Source organism: Rissa tridactyla, chromosome 1 (assembly GCF_028500815.1).
Source record: "Rissa tridactyla isolate bRisTri1 chromosome 1, bRisTri1.patW.cur.20221130, whole genome shotgun sequence".
Classification (NCBI taxonomy): Eukaryota; Metazoa; Chordata; class Aves; order Charadriiformes; family Laridae; genus Rissa; species Rissa tridactyla.
Window position 1 is genome coordinate 150912976 of NC_071466.1, and position 22792 is coordinate 150935767.

General features: G+C 40.9%; 1 protein-coding gene across 3 annotated transcripts in view; it reads right to left on the reverse strand.

Moving 5' to 3' along the window:
* BCL2L13 (BCL2 like 13) overlaps positions 1–21383 on the reverse strand; it is a 45365-nt gene extending 23982 nt beyond the window's left edge. The window contains exons 1-5 of one of the 3 annotated variants that reach the window (XR_008464639.1): positions 21165–21383; positions 15488–15677; positions 5972–6082; positions 4867–5023; positions 1054–1143 (exon numbers count right to left, since the gene is read on the reverse strand). Coding sequence is in view for 2 of the 3 variants with exons in the window: in XM_054189566.1 (XP_054045541.1) it covers positions 1054–1123; positions 4867–5023; positions 5972–6082; positions 15488–15677; positions 21165–21371 (735 nt within the window). In the remaining variant the exon portion in view is untranslated. The remainder of the gene's footprint in view (positions 1–1053; positions 1144–4866; positions 5024–5971; positions 6083–15487; positions 15678–21164) is intronic. The other 2 variants (XM_054189566.1, XM_054189577.1) reach the window with 2 other exon arrangements.
* Between the last annotated feature and the right edge of the window lie 1409 nt (positions 21384–22792).

A 22792-nucleotide genomic window follows, 5' to 3' on the forward strand; every position in this document is an offset into this window, starting at 1 on the left:
GCTAGCTTAAGCCACCTTCTTGATAATCAGATTTCATGGTTGTTTAACTGAAATGCTGTGAATCACAAGATGATAAACTGAAAGAACACACACACCAATTATAACTGCTGGAGCCACAGGCAGTAACTTGTCAAGCAACGTTTAATAAACTGCTTTAAACCATCTACCCTTGGTTAGATAATGAGTTTCTGAAGTAAACAGGGAAATCTAGTTAAGGAAAAGTATTTCTGGGAAAAAAAAAATGTAAAGGGAGGAAGGAAAGATTTCTTGTTCTATTTTAAATTTAAGACTAAATTTTAACACTCCATTCGTGACTAAATTTGCAAATACTTATTTCATCCTATCATTCTTTTTCTGATGCCCACTGAACCCATCAGAGAATGATTAAGATGATGAATTTGAATGATTAAAGAAAGATGAATCTGGGAACAGTAATTCTACTCATTCTACATTAAGCCTATTATAAGATAGTTCATTTACAGATTTGCATATTGTTCTAAAAAGAAGCTTCATATCATTTGAGATCACTACTGCTGAGATCTGGTAGGCACACCATCCTAATGCTTTCTGAAGAATTTAAATATTGTAGAGAGCCTATCAATTTCTATTTTCACCATGTTTAGCTTTTTTTACATATATTTTGAACCCCAGATAAGAGCAAAGAAACAGTAGAGAAATATTATGAAAACATCTATCTCAGATTTCATTACAAAACTGCTAAAGAAATAAATATATCTTCTTTTTTTTTTAAATTTTTTTAAAAAACATTTAATGATTATTTTTTAATAATTATGTCAGACAACAACTCTAACTTTTCATTTTATGATAATAAAGGAAGACTGACCTAATACTTCCATTAGATAACTTCTGGCTAAATTATCTAAAACCTACATATTATGTCCACATCTACCATTCTGAAAGTTATGTCATACTGACAACACATGGGTTCTTTTTATTCTTGGTCCTCTCTGAAGCATAACTGTACCTAGTAAAAACACTATGGACATCAAATAGATGCAAGAGATATCAAAGTGAAAGTCACTTATTTGGTACCTTGTTCCATCCACTGGCGTGAGCAGCTGCCTCTTGTGTGCGCTCTCGATATTCCTGATATGTCACCGGCCTGCAGAAGTTAAACCAACACTGAAAGTTATAAAAGGAAACAAAAGAACAAGAATAAAATAAAATTCTCAGTTTCCAGAGAACAAAATATTTTCACATGTATTACAGAAAATAATTTTCAAGAGCTAACAGGTCTCGCATTTCAGGACATAAAACACCAGCACCAGACAGGGTCAGGAAGGCATCACCTTCTCCCAGTCACACAATTTCATATAATTGGTTAAGTGAATTTCATAATAATTTGATACTCTACAACTTAAAGGATATTAGATAAGTAGGTTCTCTGATATGCTACCAAAATGTCTAAGCTCTTGCATATAATTTTTTTATAATCTAAGACTTTAAAGATAAAAAAATCCACTACGAAATCCATACATGGGATAGAGGCCAATGTAGAGTAAAATTTTTATAAACAATATAGGCTATGAACCAACACAGGCTGCTTGAGCACATTATGTTACAGTTGAAGCCTTTATTTGCAAGAAACAGCACTTCTGATCACAAAAAACCCTTCGTATTTCAATAGATATTTAGATTTATCTATTTGTATCTATTTTAGATTTATCACGTCTCTACTTCTCTGAATTGGGATGATGAAATTCCTCTCTTCCGTACTCTTTCCTCTAAGACCATACAGTATCTTAGAGTCAGTAGCAATAAAGACTTTCTGCCAAGTGACAGCAGAAGATGTACTGCTTGAAAAAAAGTGGCCCTGAGCCAGATCATGACAAAAGGCAAGTTCAGACATTAGTTCAAGGGAAATGGTGGTAACTGTTACTGGACAGAAGGCTGCCCATTGAACTCCATGAACCTGTCATGATGTAACAGCCCACTGTACCATATCAGACTTGTAGATATGCATATAAGAGGACAGGAAAATATAAGCAAAATAAACAAGTATTGCATCAAATAGCACTACTGTAGCAGAAATGGGTAAAAGAATGGAGTTGAAGCACACAGAGGAAAACATAATTTGGGTTTGTCATTTTAAGTGCATTCTCTTAACTTCCTTTGTACATTAGTTCCTTTAAAGCGCAAATCCAAATCAATCAGTGGGATGAGAAGAGCAACAACAGCTGCAGGAAGGATATTAGCAAGAGATTAAACGGTAGCTCTAGCTTGCCTTATGAAAAGGCATTCATGTCAACACGTTTTCACAGGCATTTCAGACTTTATATGTATGTATGTATGCATGTACATAAATTAAAAAAAAAATACTTAGAATGCAAATATTTTCCCATAGAAAACGCAAGAAGCCTAGAACAACAAGCTAGAACCACTTAATTGTCAAAGACCTCATCCCAGGAACTTTCCAAAAAGAATCAACCTAGACTGCACCAGTTATAACCCCTCAATGTCAGACAGACAATTATCTACAACCTTTAAGACATTTAAACTTAAAATGCTGTTATTTCAGTTTACCATTTCAGACACACAAAAAGGATGGGCTGCAAGGCTTACTGCTAATTTTCCAACCCATGGCCAGTCTGTTTTTCCAGTGTGTAGTGAGGTATTTATCAAAACCTCAGCTCTTCAGAAGATACTAAGTACAAGTTTTTAAGGTCACATGGGACAAGTGCCTGGCTTGTAAAGGCAGATAAGCCTCTGCCATTTCTGGAAGAACACACTAGCATATCTTTTGCCGCTTAAGGAGAAACTTGTGCCCCACATACTCTTTCCTGTGGGTAAATAACTTTGAGCTTACACAATACTGAGCTTACTTTTTGACCCCACAGAAACTGCATATAGAAGCAGACAGCGTATATATTCGTTTCTGAAAGTTAAATGGTGAGTTGCTAAGTGTACTTTTGCCTTGGATGACTCATGGAAAAAGAGACAACCATCTTCATCTGTCTGGTCAGATGTTACATGGGACCTTTGCCGTGAAATCCAGGTTGGAGTTGTAGAATCACAGGATGGTTTGGGTTGGAGGGGACCTTTAAAGATCATGGGCAGGGACATCTTTCACTACATCAGGTTGCCCAAAGTCTCGTCCTACCTGACTTTTGAACAGTTGGTTTTAAATTATATTGGTCATAAAAAGTCAACCCTTAGTTGTTGACTAGGGAGCTAGTTAAGGAATGATGATGATCAGAAGGCTGGAGCACCTCTGCTATGAGGACAGGCTGAGAGAGTTGCAGTTGTTCAGCCTGGAGAAGAGAAGGCTCTGGGGAGACCTTATAGCGGCCTTCCAGTACCTAGAAGGGGCCTACAGGAAGGATGGGGAGGGACTCTTTATCAGGGAGTGTAATGATGGGACAACGGGGTAATGGCTTCAAACTGAAAGAGGGTAGATTTAGATTGGATATCAGGAAGAAATTCTTTACTGTGAGGGTGGTGAGGCACTGGAACAGGTTGCCCAGGGAAGCTGTGGATGCCCCATCCCTGGAAGTGTTCAAGGCCAGGCTGGATGGGGCTTTGAGCAACCTGGTCTGGTGGGAGGTGTCCCTGCCCATGGCAGGGGTTTGGAACTAGATGATCTTTAAGGCCCCTTCCAACCTGAGCCATTCTGTGATTCTGTGAATAGATTGGCTAGTTAAGGAATCACAGAATGGTTGAGGTTGGAAGGCACCACTGGAGAACATCCTGTCCAATGTCCCTGTTCAAGCAGGGTCCCCTACAGCAGGCTGCCCAGGACCATGCCCAGACAGCTTTTGATTATCTTCAAGGATGGAGACTCCACAGCCCCTCTGGGCAACTTGTGCCAGTGCTCAGTCACCCTCACAGTAAAAAGGTGTTTCCTGATGTTCAGACGGAATGAATTCCAAATTTGTAATCTTCCAGAAGTCTGCCATAAAGAGTATTACCTTCACGAGGGCATGAGATCCCTCTCCAATGCATGTATGGAAGGCTTAAGCCCCATGCATCATAAAGTGTACAGTAGGTGCTGATATCTAGGCTTCCAGTACCTTGTTGTTCAAACAGTTCACAAACAGCTATGCAAACACTAGAGATTCTCAGCTTCTTTTGAGCCGTATTATTTAAACCAATGCACAAAACAGACTCAGATAGCTATCTGCTAACGCTGCCTTCACAACTGCATTTATGTAACTGCCCCTAAAGCAGCACCTTCCAACTCCAGCTCTCGACAAATACACTTTGGAGGTCACTCAGAACAGCCAGAAATAGTTCATGTGGATCCATTAAAATCAGGCTGGTAGTTTACAACAGAAACCCAAGCAACCGTAACAATTTTACCAATTTGCAAAGGGCATTAATCAAGATACTAGTATGCCAAGTGCAATGTGCCATTTAAACTGGCAGGACAACTCTTAAGGCACGCACATTTGCTTCAGATGTGTACCTGAATGGTGGTCATAAAGCATCTAACTACTGTCCTTTCAGGGAAAATCTCCCACTCATCTGGAGCCAGACTACAAACAACCCTTCAGCTCCACTCTTAACTATAAGGTAAAAGAAATTAATCTGGCTACAGACCAGCATTCATGAAATTGGCAATGGCAATTTGCAGCTGCCAGCAATGACAACTACTTGAATTAGTCTCAGAAGTTCAATGATAAAAGCTTAGAAAAATTTCAGAACTTCTATTACCGCAAAGAACAAATACCAAAAAGAAGTATTCGTACATTACAACACAAAATACAAAACCGCAGCCAGATAAAGGAAGATTAAAAAAAAAGAAAGAAATGCAATACAAAATGTAGTCCCATCTTTAGCATTTCAGCAGCAGTCACAATGCAATAGGGAAACGCCTTCCCTTAGAAAAAGCAAATGGAAACTCACTTGCTAAGCAAGGTCTGCAGTGCTATGTGCAGATGTTCTTTCAATTCCTGGGACACTTTCTCCCCCAAATGAGCCAGGCAGTCTTCTATCGAGCTCTCTGGATTGGCAGGACTGAACACTGGGGAAGTGTGGCAGTCAAATCCTGTAGTGGTAAATGCTGAGAGAAAAAAGCATACAAAATAGAATATAATAGATTCATAGAAGAACATCAACAGTCTCAGATTTCTTATCCCAACAGTCAACGCAGTTTGCATGAGGGATGAAGAAATCACAACTCTATAGTCAAAGCATACTGTGAACAAATTGTAGTAGAACAAGCTCAGTCCAAATATGTTCTGGAAGTGGTACTTTAAGTTACATTTCTCCTCCAGCTCTTATTTCACAACTGCATCCTAACCAGCAAGTTAGCTGAATGTGCAACTATTCTCAACTGCAAGCTGATGCCAACCCTGACAGAGCAGCAAGAGACCTTCTTTTCCGTGGTAAAATTTCCCCACACACGGACCTATCTGCAGCAGTACTAGAGTATAATTTTTTAAAAATAATATTTTGTTCATATAACCTTTTCCTTCGCAATTTAAAACTTCTAAGAAAGGCCTATATGGATGAACGTAAACAGATCTAGAGCCTTTCTACCTCAGTTTTCCAATTTGCAACACACATGGAAAGCAAAGATTGTTTCCAAATCATCCCTTGCTGGAAGTCCTATAAAAGCCACATCTACAGGTCAAAGCATGTCACAAAAAATAAACCTAGTGGAAGTGAGAAATCTGATGGTCTAAGTCCACACTCCTCTGAACGTTAGCTGCTGAGGAATGATTTCACTTCTGTCAACTGGAGCAGGTTAAGGGCTGCTTACATTTCATTATTTATAGTAGCCTATTAAATATCATTCAATTGTTGGCTTTGGCTAGACTCCACCACTCCAAATGGTAACGTTTAACTATTTTACTTCACGTGACAATGTGTAGAAATCTTGTGGGGGGAGGAAGGTAAAGAGATTCAATGCTTCCAAAAATCTCTTTAACTAGAGTACCTGTTACAAATTAACCACCATTATAGTGCATAGAGATTATCGATTGAAATGGGAAAATCTGAAGAGCACCTTCCAAGATTTCTTCATCAAGACGTTTTAGCTCCTCCTCAATTTCTATTTTAATCTTCTCCAAAGCCTCTTTCTCTGAAGCAGGTTGTGCCATAAGCTGTTGTTGAGTCCCTAAAAGAAACCAGAGAAATTATTCAAATGTAGTATTTCAAATAAGGTAGATAATAGAACACGATATTGAAATATTAACTATAAAGGAATTCAGGGTGAAAGTTCTATTTCAGACAGCAACATAAAATGTATGATTCCTTAAGGGCACTTATTACAAAAGTTTTATTACATGAACCCAGAAACACACAAACTTCCAGGCCTATTCAAGACAGACTAGGTGCTTTACATATGAATAGATTTAACACTCTAGAATATACCTAGAACTGTAAAGCCACAAACAGAGTATGTAACAGCTTTAATAACAAACTCATCCTAAATTCAAGATCAAAATCAAACGAAGGCACATAAATAAGCAGTTGTTATAACTAATATACTCATTATCAAACTACACCAAAACAAAGCAGACATAGGCATAAGATTAATTTTTAGTACCAAAATATAAATTTGATATTGATGCCTGCAAAATCTACAAAAATATTCAGAGCAACTATGTAATAACATCAATAGAGCCCCAAATCTATTACCCGTGCATCATTTGCTGTTCACAAGGACTCTACAGGCCAAAATGAAATAATTTAAGACCGGGTTCACAAGTAACAACAGAGGCAAAAGACCCCACAACTGTCAGTCAATTATCAATTCCCATTTCAATCAAGTCATTTAGGAATTTGAAATGGCTACATATCCCCAGAAGTACACATGCCATGGCCTGGGATCATGAATACATATTCTGTGTGCTGACTCTACATATTTGGTAACAAGAAGTTGTTTCAGCCATATCATTCAGGATTACATGGACAGACTCTCAATCATCTTGATTATTATGCTGTAGCAAAACAGAGACACAAAACTACTTCCAAACAAGCCAAACATTAGAATCTTTAAGGACCTACCTGCTGAATGTCAACCTTACCACTGTAAGGCCATATGGCACAGTAACTACCCAAGCAACTGTTTAACAGGATGGGTAATAATAGAAAGACTAGATGGCTGGGACAGAGTTCCAGCTCAAAACTCTTGCTATTTAGTTGCTTTTTCTTTGGGTTTGCTCATCTTTATTTCTTCCATCAGCTTTCCAGCATGTTTTCAAATACCATTCTTAAAGCACACTGCAATAACTGTTCCATTAACTGCTGTTTATTTTCACCAAACATCACTGGATCTAAAGTCTACCACTGAAAATTTCTTCTTCCTTTATTTAAATTCCTTAAAATGTCCTACTTAGAGATAAAATGGGTCTCTGTTATATCCACACAAATACAAAAGTGAATTTTGTATCAACCTCCTCATGAAATAAACAAACAAATAAAACTGACCACAAAACTTCCCTCTGCTGAATAATCCCTCTTTCAGCCATATCCTTCCCTAAGTTTGGGGTCAATTATAAGTCTTCATTAGCCCTGCACTCTGCTACTTTCAACAGTATCAGCAACTGGGTTACCCAAACCACATTTTCGTAGCTCTCTTACTTCTGAATATTCCTTAGAATTCTTTTTTTGGAACTTCATGTTCTCTCATGCCTATGATTTAAACACCATCTCCTGGCCAGCCTTCTGATAACGTTGCCCATGTCCACTGTTCCTACTCATGCACCCAAATAGTGACCTATCTCCAACCTATCTCACCCTTTCTGCACCTACACCAACTGCTTACAGCTCTCCCTGGGCATCTAAGACATCATTCTGCTCTACAGACATTCTTCACTCAGTTGAAGAAAATGAAAAGGGAAAGGATTTACATCTGTAATATCGGTATCATCTGGCTTCATTTCTTCCTCACCATTTATATTTCACATCCAAATTTTCAGGTAAGTCCTGCAACACCCAGTGTAGCTTTCTAGCATGTCTTTCTTCATTCCTGTTTTGAAGGCACTAAATCATAATTTGGTGGTCTTATAAACAACTGCCTATTTTCTTTGGTTTATCTCTAAATCTGCTTGAACTCACTTTAAGGGTTGTATCACCTTCCCCTTTCCTCCATAACGGCCACATATCACCACCATTTTTCATATCAGAGTGTGTGAAAACCATAAAAGTAATGATACTAGTTAACACACACAGGTGTGTAGTAAAGTACACGGTGCCTTTTCTGTATTTAAAAAAACACTAGACAATAAGCTTGCAAGGTCTCCTACATTTGAGAAATAAGTTAAAAATCCACAGAATCAACCCACTGAATGTGTGCTAATGCTTAAAAACTCAGCACTCAATAGATACCTGAGAGACAAAATCTTTCTAAACCAATGCACAAGTCAGTGTAAAATGTTTACATTTATTTATGTGAACAGTTAAAGGGAAGGGCAGATAGTCAGTTTAATTCCATTTTAACCATTCCATTAACCGCACAGTTAGATCATCATCACTATGTTCAGAATAACTTTATTTAACTTCTTAAGTCCCTTCTCAAACAGCCTCTCTGCCACTCTGAACAATCAATTCCAGAGAGGAGCAAACTGTTCCTCCTTTTGGTTAACGAACAGACACTCACTAATGCCTTGTCAGTCCCTTTAAGGTCACCTCTTTGAATGACCGAACCTCTGCTTCACAGTCAAGCGCAACAAGTATATGCAAGTACAAACTCTTATTTTAACCTGTGCTTCACCCTGTACGTGGAAGGGATGAGGGTATTCAGAAAAGCACCCGTTCTCACGGGACTAATGTGATGATGATCACACATGACAAGCTGTCATACTTGATAATAAGTCACCCGGAAAATGGAAGGAAGAGAAATTCCATCGCTGCCAGTGTACAAAAGAGCTGTTTAGATAATCAGTGCTACAGTCAATGGTTTCCATCTCGCAACACCCACAACTTTGCAGCAGCTGCTGATTCCAATAGCACCTGACTGTTCAGTCGTGCCAAAACATCAAAAACCTACCCCTCCCAGACCAGTGACTTTGCACTGTTTATTCCCCTAATTATCTATGGACTTCAGCTTTCTGCATCTCCTGTGTTGACTGCTACTAACAAAAATTGCACCCAATGTCGGAGAACAGCACATTCCAACAGCAAAGGTCCTAAGTGAGTGGTATCTTTTTCTCCTTTAGACAAACTTCCAAGTCATTTTGCAAATAGGTATAATAAAACAGTAAAAATAACTTCTGGTAAACGAGAACATATTTTCACTGTTTAATAATGCAAATGGTCACACCAGAAATGGTAACTGTAAGATCCATAAACACTGAATGCTTTCCTACACTGAAAAAATGGGTTTGCCTATTACGGGCTTGTGGTAAACTGACTCTGAAAGGCCTCTTCCCAACCCAAAACCACAACAAACCTCTATTACCTAGCCTTAAATGAACAAGTTAGTGCAGTCTTCTTTCTATTTATGGAATAAATGTTCCCTTTTGCACAAATGTGTTCTTTTTAAGGTTTCGTTTTTCAGGTATTTGGAGGTAGCCTGCAAAGCAGGGGAAAATGTATTCTAAAAGTCCATCAAGGACTGCATCACTGACAATCAGACAGTGCTATGACCACTAAATAAATGTAATACTTCAGTAAAACTCCACCGATAAGGCCACTCCAGAAGTTTAGTAACAATACAAGACTAACCCGTTCCCCAGGTTTGATCCCAGCAGGAGGAGGGATGGGAAGTCATTCATCAGAGCTAGAGAGCCTGCGCATCTGATTCTACAGTTATGCTTTTTTACTTCAAGTGAATGCCGGCTGAATGAAGAAGAAAGCCATTGATGTCACAGATTGCTCCCGATTTTTTTTTTCTTTCATGCTTGGAATTTTAATTTACAAATATCTTCAATTTCAAGTTCTCCTAAGTCCCTATATGATCTTCTGCATAGTCAACATTGACTTAAAAATTTACTTTCAGCATGATTCAAGTATTTCTTTAGCAGACTTTTTAAAACAATGAGAATAAGAGTCTAAAATTTCTGTAAGCAGTGAGAAGCGACAAAAATATATGAAATCTCTTTACAAACGTATTCATCTGTTTCCTTTAATGAAAACTCCAGAACACAGACAGCCATACAGAGATGTAGCCCTTGATTTGAGAAATGTTTAAAAGCTCTTTAAAAACCATCAGAAGGCTCAGCTTAAAAGAGACTAAAACCATCCAAAATATTAAGAACCAAAAAGGGACAAGACATTGCCAACTAGCAGTCATTGTTTTTTGTGGGCAGAAAGGAAGCTTAATTAAGTGGGAATCCACGTTCCTGGAGGGACTACCTCTTACTTCTCCAAGTCACACCCCAAAAACTCCCTTTCCTTGCCTCAGTTCAGCAAATAGCTCCCTCGTTACCATGAACTGGATTGGTCTGACCCACAATGTGTACCTTTTCAGCCTGTGACTTTTCAGACAAATTGGGTATGTTTTGCCCTAAGAGGAAGGTTTCTACGGAACGAGTTATACATCTAAGCTAAAACCACCTTAAAAACTCCTTCATTTTCTACAGACCAACAGAAGCTACTATAAAGGGTAAGTGAAGATACAGGGATGGAGTATGAAAAAACCCAAGATACTCCGCAACAGCAACTCCAAGTGTCACATGAAGACAGAAAATCTTGCAATGACAGGTATTCAACCCATGACGGTCAAAACTGTACAAAAGAGGTACTACTGTTAGACTTGAGATGTCCACGAAGCAGCCTTGAGCTCACCTACAATGCATGAAACCTGACCTCTCTGTCTATTTGCACATATATTTCCTGAGATATAAGAGTTCACTTCTAACCGAAGCAAGTGAACAAATAAACGTAAAACCCATTTATCCCAGTAACCTGGTTCGACACTGCTCAGGTGTAAGAAATGTGTGTGGGAAACCACTAAAATGCCTTGATCACTGACTATATACAGCACTTCATACAGTAATTCCAAAACAGATAATAAACGGTCAAAAGAACATTGTGGACAGTAATTGGATTAAAGTACTGTGGATAGGATGCATCTCAGGGAAACTGTAGAGCTGTCAAAATCTTGTTCACCTCTTAAGTAACCTATGCCACCATGCAGCAGTGGCACTGATTATAAATCTTCCAGATCCTGTGTGAGCTAAAGGATTATTTAAGATTTCTCATCCTCTCAAGGAAAATACAGAAAAAACTACTTTTCTTCAGAATCTTCGTTATAGCTACAAGCTTATGGGATGGGGTCAAACCATGGGGAAGTAGATTAAAAAAAAGAAATACACTAGAAGTTACTCCTTGATGAAATACAAAGAAGCATTTATAAGACAAATATACCGAATCACAAAACCAAAGTACTTTGAATCACTTAAAAAGTAAGTAGTACTAACAATTGCAGCAGACTGGGAGCTTCTATAATGAGCGTGAACTTCAGCGGGGAAAAATGTAGAAATATTTTCTAATACCTGATATTTATTTTCTGTGTATGAATCAGTAGTTATAGGTAGTACAAGAGTTCTGAAAAAATACTAAAGCATCTCTCCGCAATCTAATGAACAGATAACTGGGAGCTTCCACACATTTTAAATAATTGTACTCATCTGTTGCCTCAAACCACATGCACTTATGCAGATAATATCTTACCGTGTGTGCTTTATCAGATTTATCCAAGCAATTTGTATTACTCACCTACCTGAAAAACTACCAAAACGTAACAGAATTTACTGCTAATGGACTTTGCTTTAAATAAACTGAAGTGAGTGCTATGCAGAATCACTGCTCTGCCAAAACTGTAATAGGAATAATCTCTCAAACTATTGCCCAGTTATTTTTGATGGATTTTCCTCTGGAGACACTGAAATCCATTACACAACACTACACTGAAATCAACTACAGAATACTATAGAGCTGTAATGTTAAAAGATTTGTTTGTCCAATAAAACTGTCTTTTCTTCAAGAGCCTGGAACACTGTGGATAGTTCTCTCTTCAGTCCCCGCACTGAAGAAAAGCTATCTAAATAAAAATTTCGAAGTAGTAATCAAATGTTGACTTAGATTGGCCTTCTTTGCTTGAAACCAGAAGTGGGTTCTGATCTTGTAATTGAAGCCATCTTTCTTGCAACAAAATCAAGACCAACCAAGAGATCCAAAAGGAAATACAGTGAGGTGATTTTCTATGTAATTTGTCTGAGTTTTCTCTTCACTAATTAAAATCCCTCCAAAAACCATTGGTCTCATAAAGCATATTATGTCTGCAAAAATGAGAAGTAACTTGAAATCTAACAAATATATTAAAGATTTATTCTTATCTGAGTTTTTGGAACAAAAAGGCCTACGTCAGATAAAGGACTCTCTAGCATGAAATGCAGGAAAGCAGAGGTTTGGGGGCGATGACTGTAGGAGGAAAGGGATGGGAATGGCCAAAAGCATTCAACTTCTAAGACCAGTTCTAGCAGAGATAAAATAGTACCACTGCTGTTGGGAAAGATAGCTTTTTTGGTTGTTTTTTTGACCCATCACTTACATTCTCTAGTTTAACTGGAATGTTGAAACTCCACTGAAACCTGGGAGACTGCTGTAGAAGGAGACTCAAAGGAGGTACAGAAATATTAACTACACCTTGTGTGCCTTATTTCCCCATGTTCTGTATACACGCAATGGAAAGGGAGAAGATCCTCCAGCGGGTGATACAAGGTGGACGTAATCGGGATCCTGCTCTGAACCGCCCTCTAGAGGAGTCCCTCACTCTCCTATACCGAGGGAGACAAAAGAGATTAACAAGTGAGGACAAATCCAGCCTCCCTGGATACTCCCCTTATATTGTAATAAGATACTGAAATCAGACAAGGAGTAAGGACTTATTTGGACCTAAGAAAAAGACATGAAGGGAACGTACCATATACCGGAGCCAATACCTCATATGAATGAAACATAAAGTTGAGTAGTGTTCTGAAACTAAAATAGAAACAGGCAAGAGCGAAACATCACTGCTTCAGTTGCTTCCCATGAAAGGTCTGTCAGCACAGTAATCAAATTAAAGCAAAATATGATAAAGTGGCAGGTACCTCTCAATTAATAAATCAACAGCATTCAGGCATGGAGAGTAGAAAGACTACTGACCAGCATTGTAAAGCACCACAAAAATCATCAATGGAAGGAAACTGGGATCAGTCAAGATACTGTATCAACAGCTGATGACAGTGCTTGAAAAACACGCTGACAGGCATGTTGTAATGTCATACTGTTATTATCCCTTATACGTCTTCATTACCAAAAACCTGAAGTTTCCTCCTCATGATGGGATTCTACAAAACAACTATTCATTTTCATGTACTGGCTTTCACATCTCTTTTGTTCTAACCAGGTTTCTCAGACCACACTTGTTACTGTAATACCCAGCTACCTTCCAGCAGTGCATTAGGCAGTGCAGGTAATAATATCCATTATGGGCTGCTGCTTTGCTTGGCGTCTCCCTAGGGGAGAATATAGAGCCTATAGAGCCAAGTGCTTTGGTACAGCTGCCCTCAAGTAGGCATCAGCCACGTGCCAGACAACGAGGAGATACAGACTGTATATAGAAACTACTTAATATTCAAAGAAGATGCATACAGTACTTCAAGATAAACATACGGCTGTTACCACACGTACCTTCGGAATGCAGCTGAAAGAACTGTTCAATTACAAGCAATGAGAGAAGAAACAGCAGAAAGGATTTTTAAAAAGTAACTGTCAGAGAAGTGAAAGCTGTTGGAAGCATGGGAAGCAGAAAAGCACCAGGAAAGAAGGGAACAAATCCTGAAGCAGGAGTGTTTGCACTTGGTTCAACAACATCCTGAAGTACATCCAAGGCATTACAAAACAGAGTGAGAAACAACATGGCAGATTAAAAGTAAGGGAAAATTATTTTATCCAGAGGCTTTGATCAGAAAGCAGTAAAAACACTGAAAGAGAGATCTAATTACAATGAAAGGAGAGGAGAGGTTGTGGTCACTGTCTGGTTTTGGGAGTGACAGTGGGGGAAATGTAGGAGAATTTCCTCTAGGTTTAGAGCAACAAGGATGAAAGAACAGATTTGGAAAGCATCAATGCTTTAGAGTATTTTAATAGCAAATCCAACTACTGCCTCCTGTCACACAAGCTAACATATTAAATAATATCTGAAAAGTAGACTCAGCATTCATCTTTACTCAGGAGCTTAAAAGTCCTTTTAACTGACTACAGAATTTTTATTTAAGCATTTGTAGCTTCCTCTTTATAAAGTTTTAATACTGCTCTTTAATTCAAATATGTCTTAGAGGTTTCAGCAAAAAGAATCAGTTGAAAGGTTTCCCCTCAATTTGCAAAGATTTCAAAGGTAACTACAGCCAAATTAAAAAAAAAAAGCTTTAAGACCAAGAGTTTCCTTTCTGAACCTTCCACTTACAGAACAAAGCAGACTCTTCTGCATTTTCAAACAAAGGGTTTTATGAAACAGCATCTCGGCACTAAGGTGCCTCTCCTTTCATGGACCACGGAGACAGTCAAAGTGGAAGTAACAGACATACCTTAAATATACTAAGATTAATTTTATCAACGAAATATAACATAACCAGCATAGGCTATATGCTTTACTGTCAAACTGATAATTTCTGTCTTAACGTTGATGTTATGTTTTCTTTTCAGGAGTTTCTCACTTCACAACAGGTAAGTTCAGTAAATGACAGAGTATGCATTCTTAAATGCTTGTTAAAAAAAAAATATCTACACCTTTCATCAGAATAAGTTCTGAATCAAAGGAACTAGTAGTGACTGAAACGTCATTAGGAAGTGACAACCCACTAAAACAATCTTGACAAACAACATTGTTTAACTGCTTGCCAATACAAAATAAAGAAAATGTTACTACCTAGGTTTATGTGAAACACAATCTATCAAACTTCTTTTATTCTGTCTCCCATTTATTTATTTAACTTCCTATATGCATAAACCTGTTCTGGAAGAAACATTTAGCTCCATCTGACTCCATGCAGTCCTTGACTTCTTAAAAACAAATAAATAGACAGAGGCAGCATGGGCCAGGTTAAACCTCCCATCTCTGCACTACCAGTGACTGACAACAACAGAAGCTTTAACATAATAGGGCAAAACTATTTAGCACATGAGATTGCTCAAGTCATTGCTTAGAGTTTATGCTGGTAAACACCACCTCACCCCTGTTTACTTCCACTTGCCTCCCAAAAAAAGCAAGCATAGGCTCAAATTCTCAAGATGGCTCAACAGAGATAATACATATCCATGCCTCCAAACTTCAAGACAGCTACTAGAACCATGTATTTGCTTAATAAACACCAATTGGCCCTGGCATAGCTCAAATTAAAACAGTAATATAATAGAAACAGCTTTGTTTCTATCAGCATCTCTTCACATTATTTTAAATGAATAAAATAAGAGGTGCATTATACTAAACATCAGGTTAACAGTCTGCATCCACGCACAAACAGCTGATTAACTAATTGCAAATACAGCTGCATATGTAAACAGGTACAGATGAATACGCAAATATTACCTTGAGTTGAAGGAGGAGGATGCTCCTGTGGCTTCTCTTGTGCTAAAAGTCCCAGGTAGCTGAGAACTACGTATTTTGTTTCATAGTGAAATCCTACAGGCACAGCAGTAGAGGACGCCATCGGGTTGGCTTGCAATGCGGCAGTGCTCTTATGGGGCACGTAGGGTTTTCTCCGGGTAACTGAGGAAGACTGTAAGGAAAGAATAGAGTGTTTTGTTTGGTTTTTTTATAAGGCTGCAATAGGTCATGAACTCATACATAACAAGGAATTATGTAACAATCGTGAAGCAATATCCAGGTTTTTGCCCTGATATCCTATGCATCTTATTTTAATAAGAACTGTGCAGAGTAACCAACTGGCCCCCAGTCCAGCACCCTGCCCGCCTGCTGCCAGCAGTGGCATTTCTCACTTCTGCTTGGAATACGTACTCCCACATTAAAGCAAATTGAACAGTTCCTCACCATGTGTCTGCCTCCTCATGCCTTCCAACTCAACCACACGCAAAAATACACATGTATTCATGCAAAGAGGTTTTGAGGGATTCTGACGACTTGGTTAACTACAATTTGAGGTAAAAAGTCAGGTTCTGAGCAGCTTCTCTTCCCCTAAGACTCCACTGAGTGTTTTCCCAATTCTCTGCTTTCTCAGATTCTCTAGTATGCTTAAAAATTTTAATGCAGAAAAAGTGACCACAGTTGCCTCGAATTCATTTTACAGTTCCAACAGCAATGGAAAACATATGGTCAGCAGAGGAAATTCCACATTCATTGTAGGGATTGGAAGAACAGATGGTTTTGTGTCCTGGATTTCTCACCCAGACATTAATACTTATAAACCACAAATCCACACCTAACAGCAACATCTGGCCAAAGAACTTCCCTGTTTTATCTGTTTTGGCACTTTTATCAATCATCCAAATAAGAAGTTTTTCCAATAATGAAAAACTAAGGTAGAGAGAAACTAAAAACAGCCATAAAGGACAAGGGGAATAAAAATATTTCAGAAGGCAACATGGAAGTGGGGAAAAAGCCATACAACAGATTGAAAGGAAGTTTCAGATTAATCAACATCTTTTAGCTCTTTATATTAGGAACAGTCTGGATAACTACTTCCAACACACGATCTACTTGATGAATCAAATAAAAATATTTAAGCCTTTAAGATAAACTCTCAAAATTAAGTTCTCCATCACTTCCAACAACTATTCCCACACAAGTAGTAATCCACTCTTGGCCATCAGAATGGATGTCTAACTGAAAGGCATGCAAAAAAGTTCATGCTACAGAACAGCTACTTAACAGCTAGCAAAAGAGCTAGACAATTCAGTAGTGTGAGAGTGCATTTACATTTAGAAAAAATACTTAAACCAAGTTTAAAACTTAAAGTTATTTGAATGAGAAAAATGCTGTATACAGGGAACAGGAGTTGGAACATCTCAAGAGGGTTCCTGATTACATTCGAATGCCTTGGGACTGAGAGAGAGAACCAGGTTCCCAAATCAAATCTGCAAATGAAGCCTCAAGATTAAGAATAATAAAAATAAAAGGAGGAAGCAAAAGAAAGCATCAATCTGCCTAGCTACGCAAGATGTTTGGGCTAACTTCTAACCCCCCTCCTCCCTGGAATGGAATTCAGATTAACAGCAGTACAACTGGTTACTGAGGATAAACAGAACTATAACTGTGCTGTGGCATGGTTACTGTGTGAGTAGGTAGCTTGGCAAAGAAAAAAATTATCTGTCGTACTAAAAGCTGCAGAAGTAATAGAGTTGGTGTAAAATTGGCTAAGCATTCTTTCCTTAATCTTTAGCAATTCTAGTTTCTGAAACGCACTCAGAATTGAAACAGGAGAGGACTCTTTCATTAAGACTATACTCTGGAAGCTCTGCCTCTTGCCATGTATTTCAAAATGTGTGAAATTCTTCACCAGAAAGATTCAGTTGAGTCTCTGCTACGGCTTGAATCGAAGTAGCTATTTATATAGGAAGGAACCAATGTCGAAACTTTGAGCCAACACTTATCCCTTTTCCCTTGGAGCAGTAATCCTACATTTCTGTCGCCTCTTCCATCCCAGAGTGCTCTACCGGCAATGCATCATGCTTCAGAAACATTAAGAAATTATAACAGATGATTAAGTACAGCTTTTGCACAACACGCAGTTACTCTTCAGCCACTTCCACAAACTGAGACTTTCATAAAGCAGTGAGATTTGAAAAAAATAACCGCTCAGGAGACTTTATGATCCTTTAACAATAGATCCGCTCTTCAGACCAGATCCCCAGATGCCATCACCACATCGCATCTTCACACCACCAGGTGTGAAAGATGCCATTCACCAAAAACCAAAAGCTCCCCAGTATGTTTCAGTTCTGGTTTGTTCAGTAGAGATCCACAGTCCTGAAACCAACACGCTTCTCGCAACACCTACACAGTGAATGGGAGCCCTTCCAGACAACCTGAACTGATCTGTCCTGAAAGAATCAGTCTGACGGATGGTCCAGAGACGTCCAGACACTATGCTGTGGATCAAAGAACAAGGCTGAACATATAACAAAGGATATTCTTCAAAATATAATTCCAAATCAACGCAGAAAATGAAAGAAAAACCACAGTCAATCAAAACAAGCATGAGACTCCATACCAGCACAGTGCAACAGTGAGGACTGATTCACAAAAATTTCAGCATGCTCAGCTCAGCACCTCTAGAGGGAGGAGGGGAAAAAAAAAAAAAAAGAGAGAGAGAGAGAGAATCAGACCATGGCTTATTTAAATAGTGGTTAATGTTTCCCTGGGAAAAGAATGAAGAAAAAATACTTTGGATGAAAAAAAGTAATCACTTTGGTCAATATATTCTGAGAGGTAGTTTTATACTGAAACGAGAAGGGAGACTTAAGAACTTGAATGGAAGAAATATCTTCAGCTTCACATAAAAGAATGTCAAACTGGAAATGCACTTCAGAAACACTAGTCTACCTTTGAGAGAAGCCCACAGCACAGCAACTGGATTACTCATTTTGAATTGTGAATGACTGATTTTGTTTACAAAAAGAAATAGAGAAATATTGACTCAGATACTGTAAATATCTCAGAAAAGGCCATTTTTCAGGAATGAGTGGGATTAAAAAAGGACATGCAGCTTGAGAGACAAGATCAGGAGGAGAGCTTTCCATTACAGGAGCAAAATGGAAGAGAGTACAGAAACTGTTTAAGAGAATAAAACCAAAGGCTTGCATGGGAGATGTAATGGAGCAGAGGAAATAATGCATTATATGGACTATGCAAGCCTCAAAGCACAGGCAAAAGGGTTACTTCTGGTGTAACAGATTCACTGCAAGAATACTGCCTCTTAAAAAGATGAAGAGATCAAAATTATTACCAATTACTCCCTAGAAAAAAATTCACCTTCCTCACTTCTTGCACCCTTGGGGGAATAAAATACTACACCTGTTGAAGCTTACTTAGCTTGTTACTCCTCCGACCCTGCTGTCACTTGTTTCATGTGGGCTGAGCTGCTCAAGCGACCTGAGGAGTTCCAACCAGACTGACATTTCCTCATGCAATCTGTCACATCCTAATCCACAGAAGAGTTATACGTTAGATAACGGGCAACACGAGTCTACCAATGAATACCCAGTGAATATAATCCCCTAGCGATGAGGCTGCGCTACATTTTAGTCCTTACCTGCAAAATCCTACTGTGCACCAAGCTGCGTTTACCGTGCATCATTCAAAAGCCAAAATGCGCTATGATACTGCCTGAAAGAACAGTTCGCTAGCTGACATTAAGATCTACCGTGCATCCCTTCGACTGTTGCAGCTCAGAAACTTGCCTTTTGCATTCAGAGCTGTAGCTTTACAAAGTATTTTGCTGCATGTTTATAAACAAAACAGTAGATGATCAATATTGCTACTGATTTCTAATGCACTAAAAACACAGGACCAGAAACAACAGCACAGTCACAGATTGCCTTCTTTTTATAAATAACACCACCACCACAGCTAAGTTCCACTTGAAAATGGAGTCAATCCAGGGCTGGACGCGGTTTCCCGCCACAGCCCAGGTTATCAAGCCTCACTTACCGGCCACAAACTTAATTATCCTAGATCGCTGCTCTAGCAGAATACTTCCTGCTGGCGAGGAGTTATTTCAAAGCACACGTGGTCTCAGTCTGCAAACACTCACCCAAGTATGCACAGGGAGATTTAGGGAGGCAACAAAACGTTGGTAGCACCAGAGTTCAAATCATTTTTAGGGCAGTATGCCACTGATCCAGTCACAGGTTTGGGTCATCCTCCTGATATCAATCTCTGCAACAGGTAACCACTCTCAGTTCATTTCAGCCTACAGCCTTACATTTATACGGTGCTCTTCATCCAAATGTACTGAATTTCAAGGAGTTGCAGGTCTACAAAACCACACCCCATAACAACAAGATGGAAAACATTCAAGAGCTCTGCAACCTTACCAGAAGGCTTGTGTGGGGATTTTGCATGAGACTTGCGTGTGTGGACTAGTTTTACCTTGCAGCACTTTGCCTCTGAAAACACTTCACGTAACAGGCAAGACTTTCGAAAGCACCCGATCGCGATCAAGTTGGGAGATAAATTCCTGAGAGTACTTTTCCAGCAATATATGACGGTATGACTATGAGATTGTTTTTAATGAACTGAGAACTACTGAGTTCAAGCATGACAATTCCTACTGGAAATGAATCAATATCGCACCCATTACTGATCCTCTAGTGGCACTTAATAGGTAGAAATACTGGAAAATACGATAGTCATTTATCTGGGCAGTGGTTTTAGTTGACCTTAGAGGGAAATGTAATTAAGTGAGCACTCTAGGCAAGTGGTTTGATTGTTCTTTTAGGAAGAAAAACAAGAACTGTGTGAGCTTTTGTTAAAGGTTCTCAATCCTTTCCAGCTTTAAACCGCCTTACCACAATATTAAGTCATGGCAAACCCAGCTTTCATTAACCACCTTTCATTCACTTTCTATTCGGAGTTGTAAGCGAGCGAGAGGCTGGGCAGGCGAGGCAGAAGCCCCCGGGCCACCCTCTAACTTTCCGCGGCGCCAGACAAAGGCCGAGCGCGGAGCGGAGGAACGAGAGCCCAGCGTGAGCCGCTCGGTGACCACGGCGATGAATGAGATATTTATATCTGGGCGAGGAGCGGCCAGCAGCAAAAAAGCCGGGATGAGTCAGCCGGCGGGGTCCGGGCAGGCCGCAGCCCTGCGGCGGCGGAGGAGCCGCCGGTTCTCCTTGCCGCCGCCCTTCAGGAGCCGCCGGGGGCACAACCCCTGCTCCCACACGGCGGGGACCGGCCCCACAGCCCGGCGGGAAGGTGAGGCGCCGGGGGCTTCCCGGTCGCTGGAGGGCCGCGTCCTTCAGCCCCGTCACGGCGGGGGCGGCGGAGGGGAGGTGGGGGGGGGGGGGGGCAGCAACGGCCGCCGAGGGGCGTGTCCCCGCCGCGCCCCGCCCCCGCGGGGAAGTTCTGTGGCCACCGACCCCGCGGAGCGCGGCCGCTGCCCCCTCCCCTCACCGGCGGCGGAAAGGGGGTGGGACGACACCGTCCCTGTGCCCGCTCCCCCCGCCCCGCTCCCGGCCGGTGGGGGGCGCGAGGGGAAAACAAATAAATAAACAAACAAACCGCCCCCCTCCCTCCCTCCCTTCCTCACCTGCGGGGGCGGGGAGGAGGAGGAGGAGGAGGAGGAGGAGGAGGAGGAGGCGGCGGCGGCGGCCGGTGGGGGGGGGCCGGTGCGGTCCGGTCCGGTGGAGGAGCGGCGCTGCGCCGGGCGGGTCCGCCGGGGGCGGTGGGAGCTCTGCCCTAATTTGCCGCCGCCGCCGCCATGATGGAGGGGCGGGGGAGGGGGAGGAGGGGGCATGACATCACTGCGGCGTATGTCGCGCGTCACGGCCCGCGCCGGGCGGGCGGGGCCCGGCCAGGGCACCTCCCCCCGCCACGTGACTGCCCGGAGGGGGACGGTGGGGGCGGGACTTCCGCCGCGGCGGCGCGAGGGGAGGAAGCGTCCCAGAGCGGAGTCCCGACCGGTTTAATATCAATTCCGATCGCGCCCGAAATAACAGTAAAATGTTCTCGAGCCTCCCCAAATACAAGTCGATGCCCTGTGTCGTGACGTAACCGAAATATGAAAAAAAAAATATTACAGAAGTTGCATGTATTTTTATAACAAGGTTTTTCGCATGGGGAAAACAAACAAGAAAAAAGGCACGTTAAAAATTAACGAAATAGAAACAAGCCAGGAGGAAGCGCGGGTATGCCAGGATACCACAATTAGACAGCGATTTGTAAGGAACGGTGCTGGTTTTTTTTTTCCAGTAAATGTAGCTGCAGAATGGAAACAGAGGCTTCCTGCCAGTCAGAATAAACAAATACTACTATAGTGTTATGAAGATCGCTTTAAATTTTGCCAGAAAGCAAACAGCGGAAGCAGCAACAGGGCTCTGGAAGAATCAGCACATCATTTGAAAATGGTCCTGAACACTTCTGCGCCACAAAAGGTAGCAGTAATAATAATAAGGCTTTGAATTCCCTCCATGTATTCCTACAATGAAATGCCGTTAATCATGAAAGTAGAGCCAACCTGAGGGGTCCACCACAAGACCTGCCTCCACCCGACAGCCCTGACCCCCAGCCTCCCTGCTGCTCGGCTGTCCTGCTCCCTCCATCCTTCTGCTTCTCTCTTTGTGCTCCTTAACACTACCTCCCCCCACACACATCGCCAGTGCAGGTTAAAAAGCCAGTTTCATCTCTCTCTGCCAATCCAAACCTGGAAAAACTGTGAGATTTTATAAATAGAATCACAGAACGGTTTGTGTTGGAAGGGACCTTAAAGATCACCTAGTTCCAAGCCCCCTGCCATGGGCAGGGACACCTCCCACTAGACCAGGCTGCTCAAAGCCCCATCCAGCCTGGCCTTGAACACTCCCAGGGATGGGGCATCCACAACCTCCCTGGACAACCTGTTCCAGTGCCTCACCACCCTCACAGTAAAAAATTTCTTCCTGATATCTAATCTAAACATATCTTCTTTCAGTTTAAAGCCATTACCCCTCGTCCTATCGCTCCACTCCCTGATAGAGTCCTTCCCCACCTTTCCTGTAGGCTCCTTCTAGGTGCTAGAAGGCCGCTATGAGGTCTTCCTGGAGCCTTCTCTTCCCCAGGCTGAACAACCCCAACTCTCCCAGCCTGTCCTCATAGGCGATGGAGCTCACTGGGGAAGCAGTTTCCACACCGAACAAGACATTACCACCAAACCCTTAAAACCACCACGTGCCAGGGGAA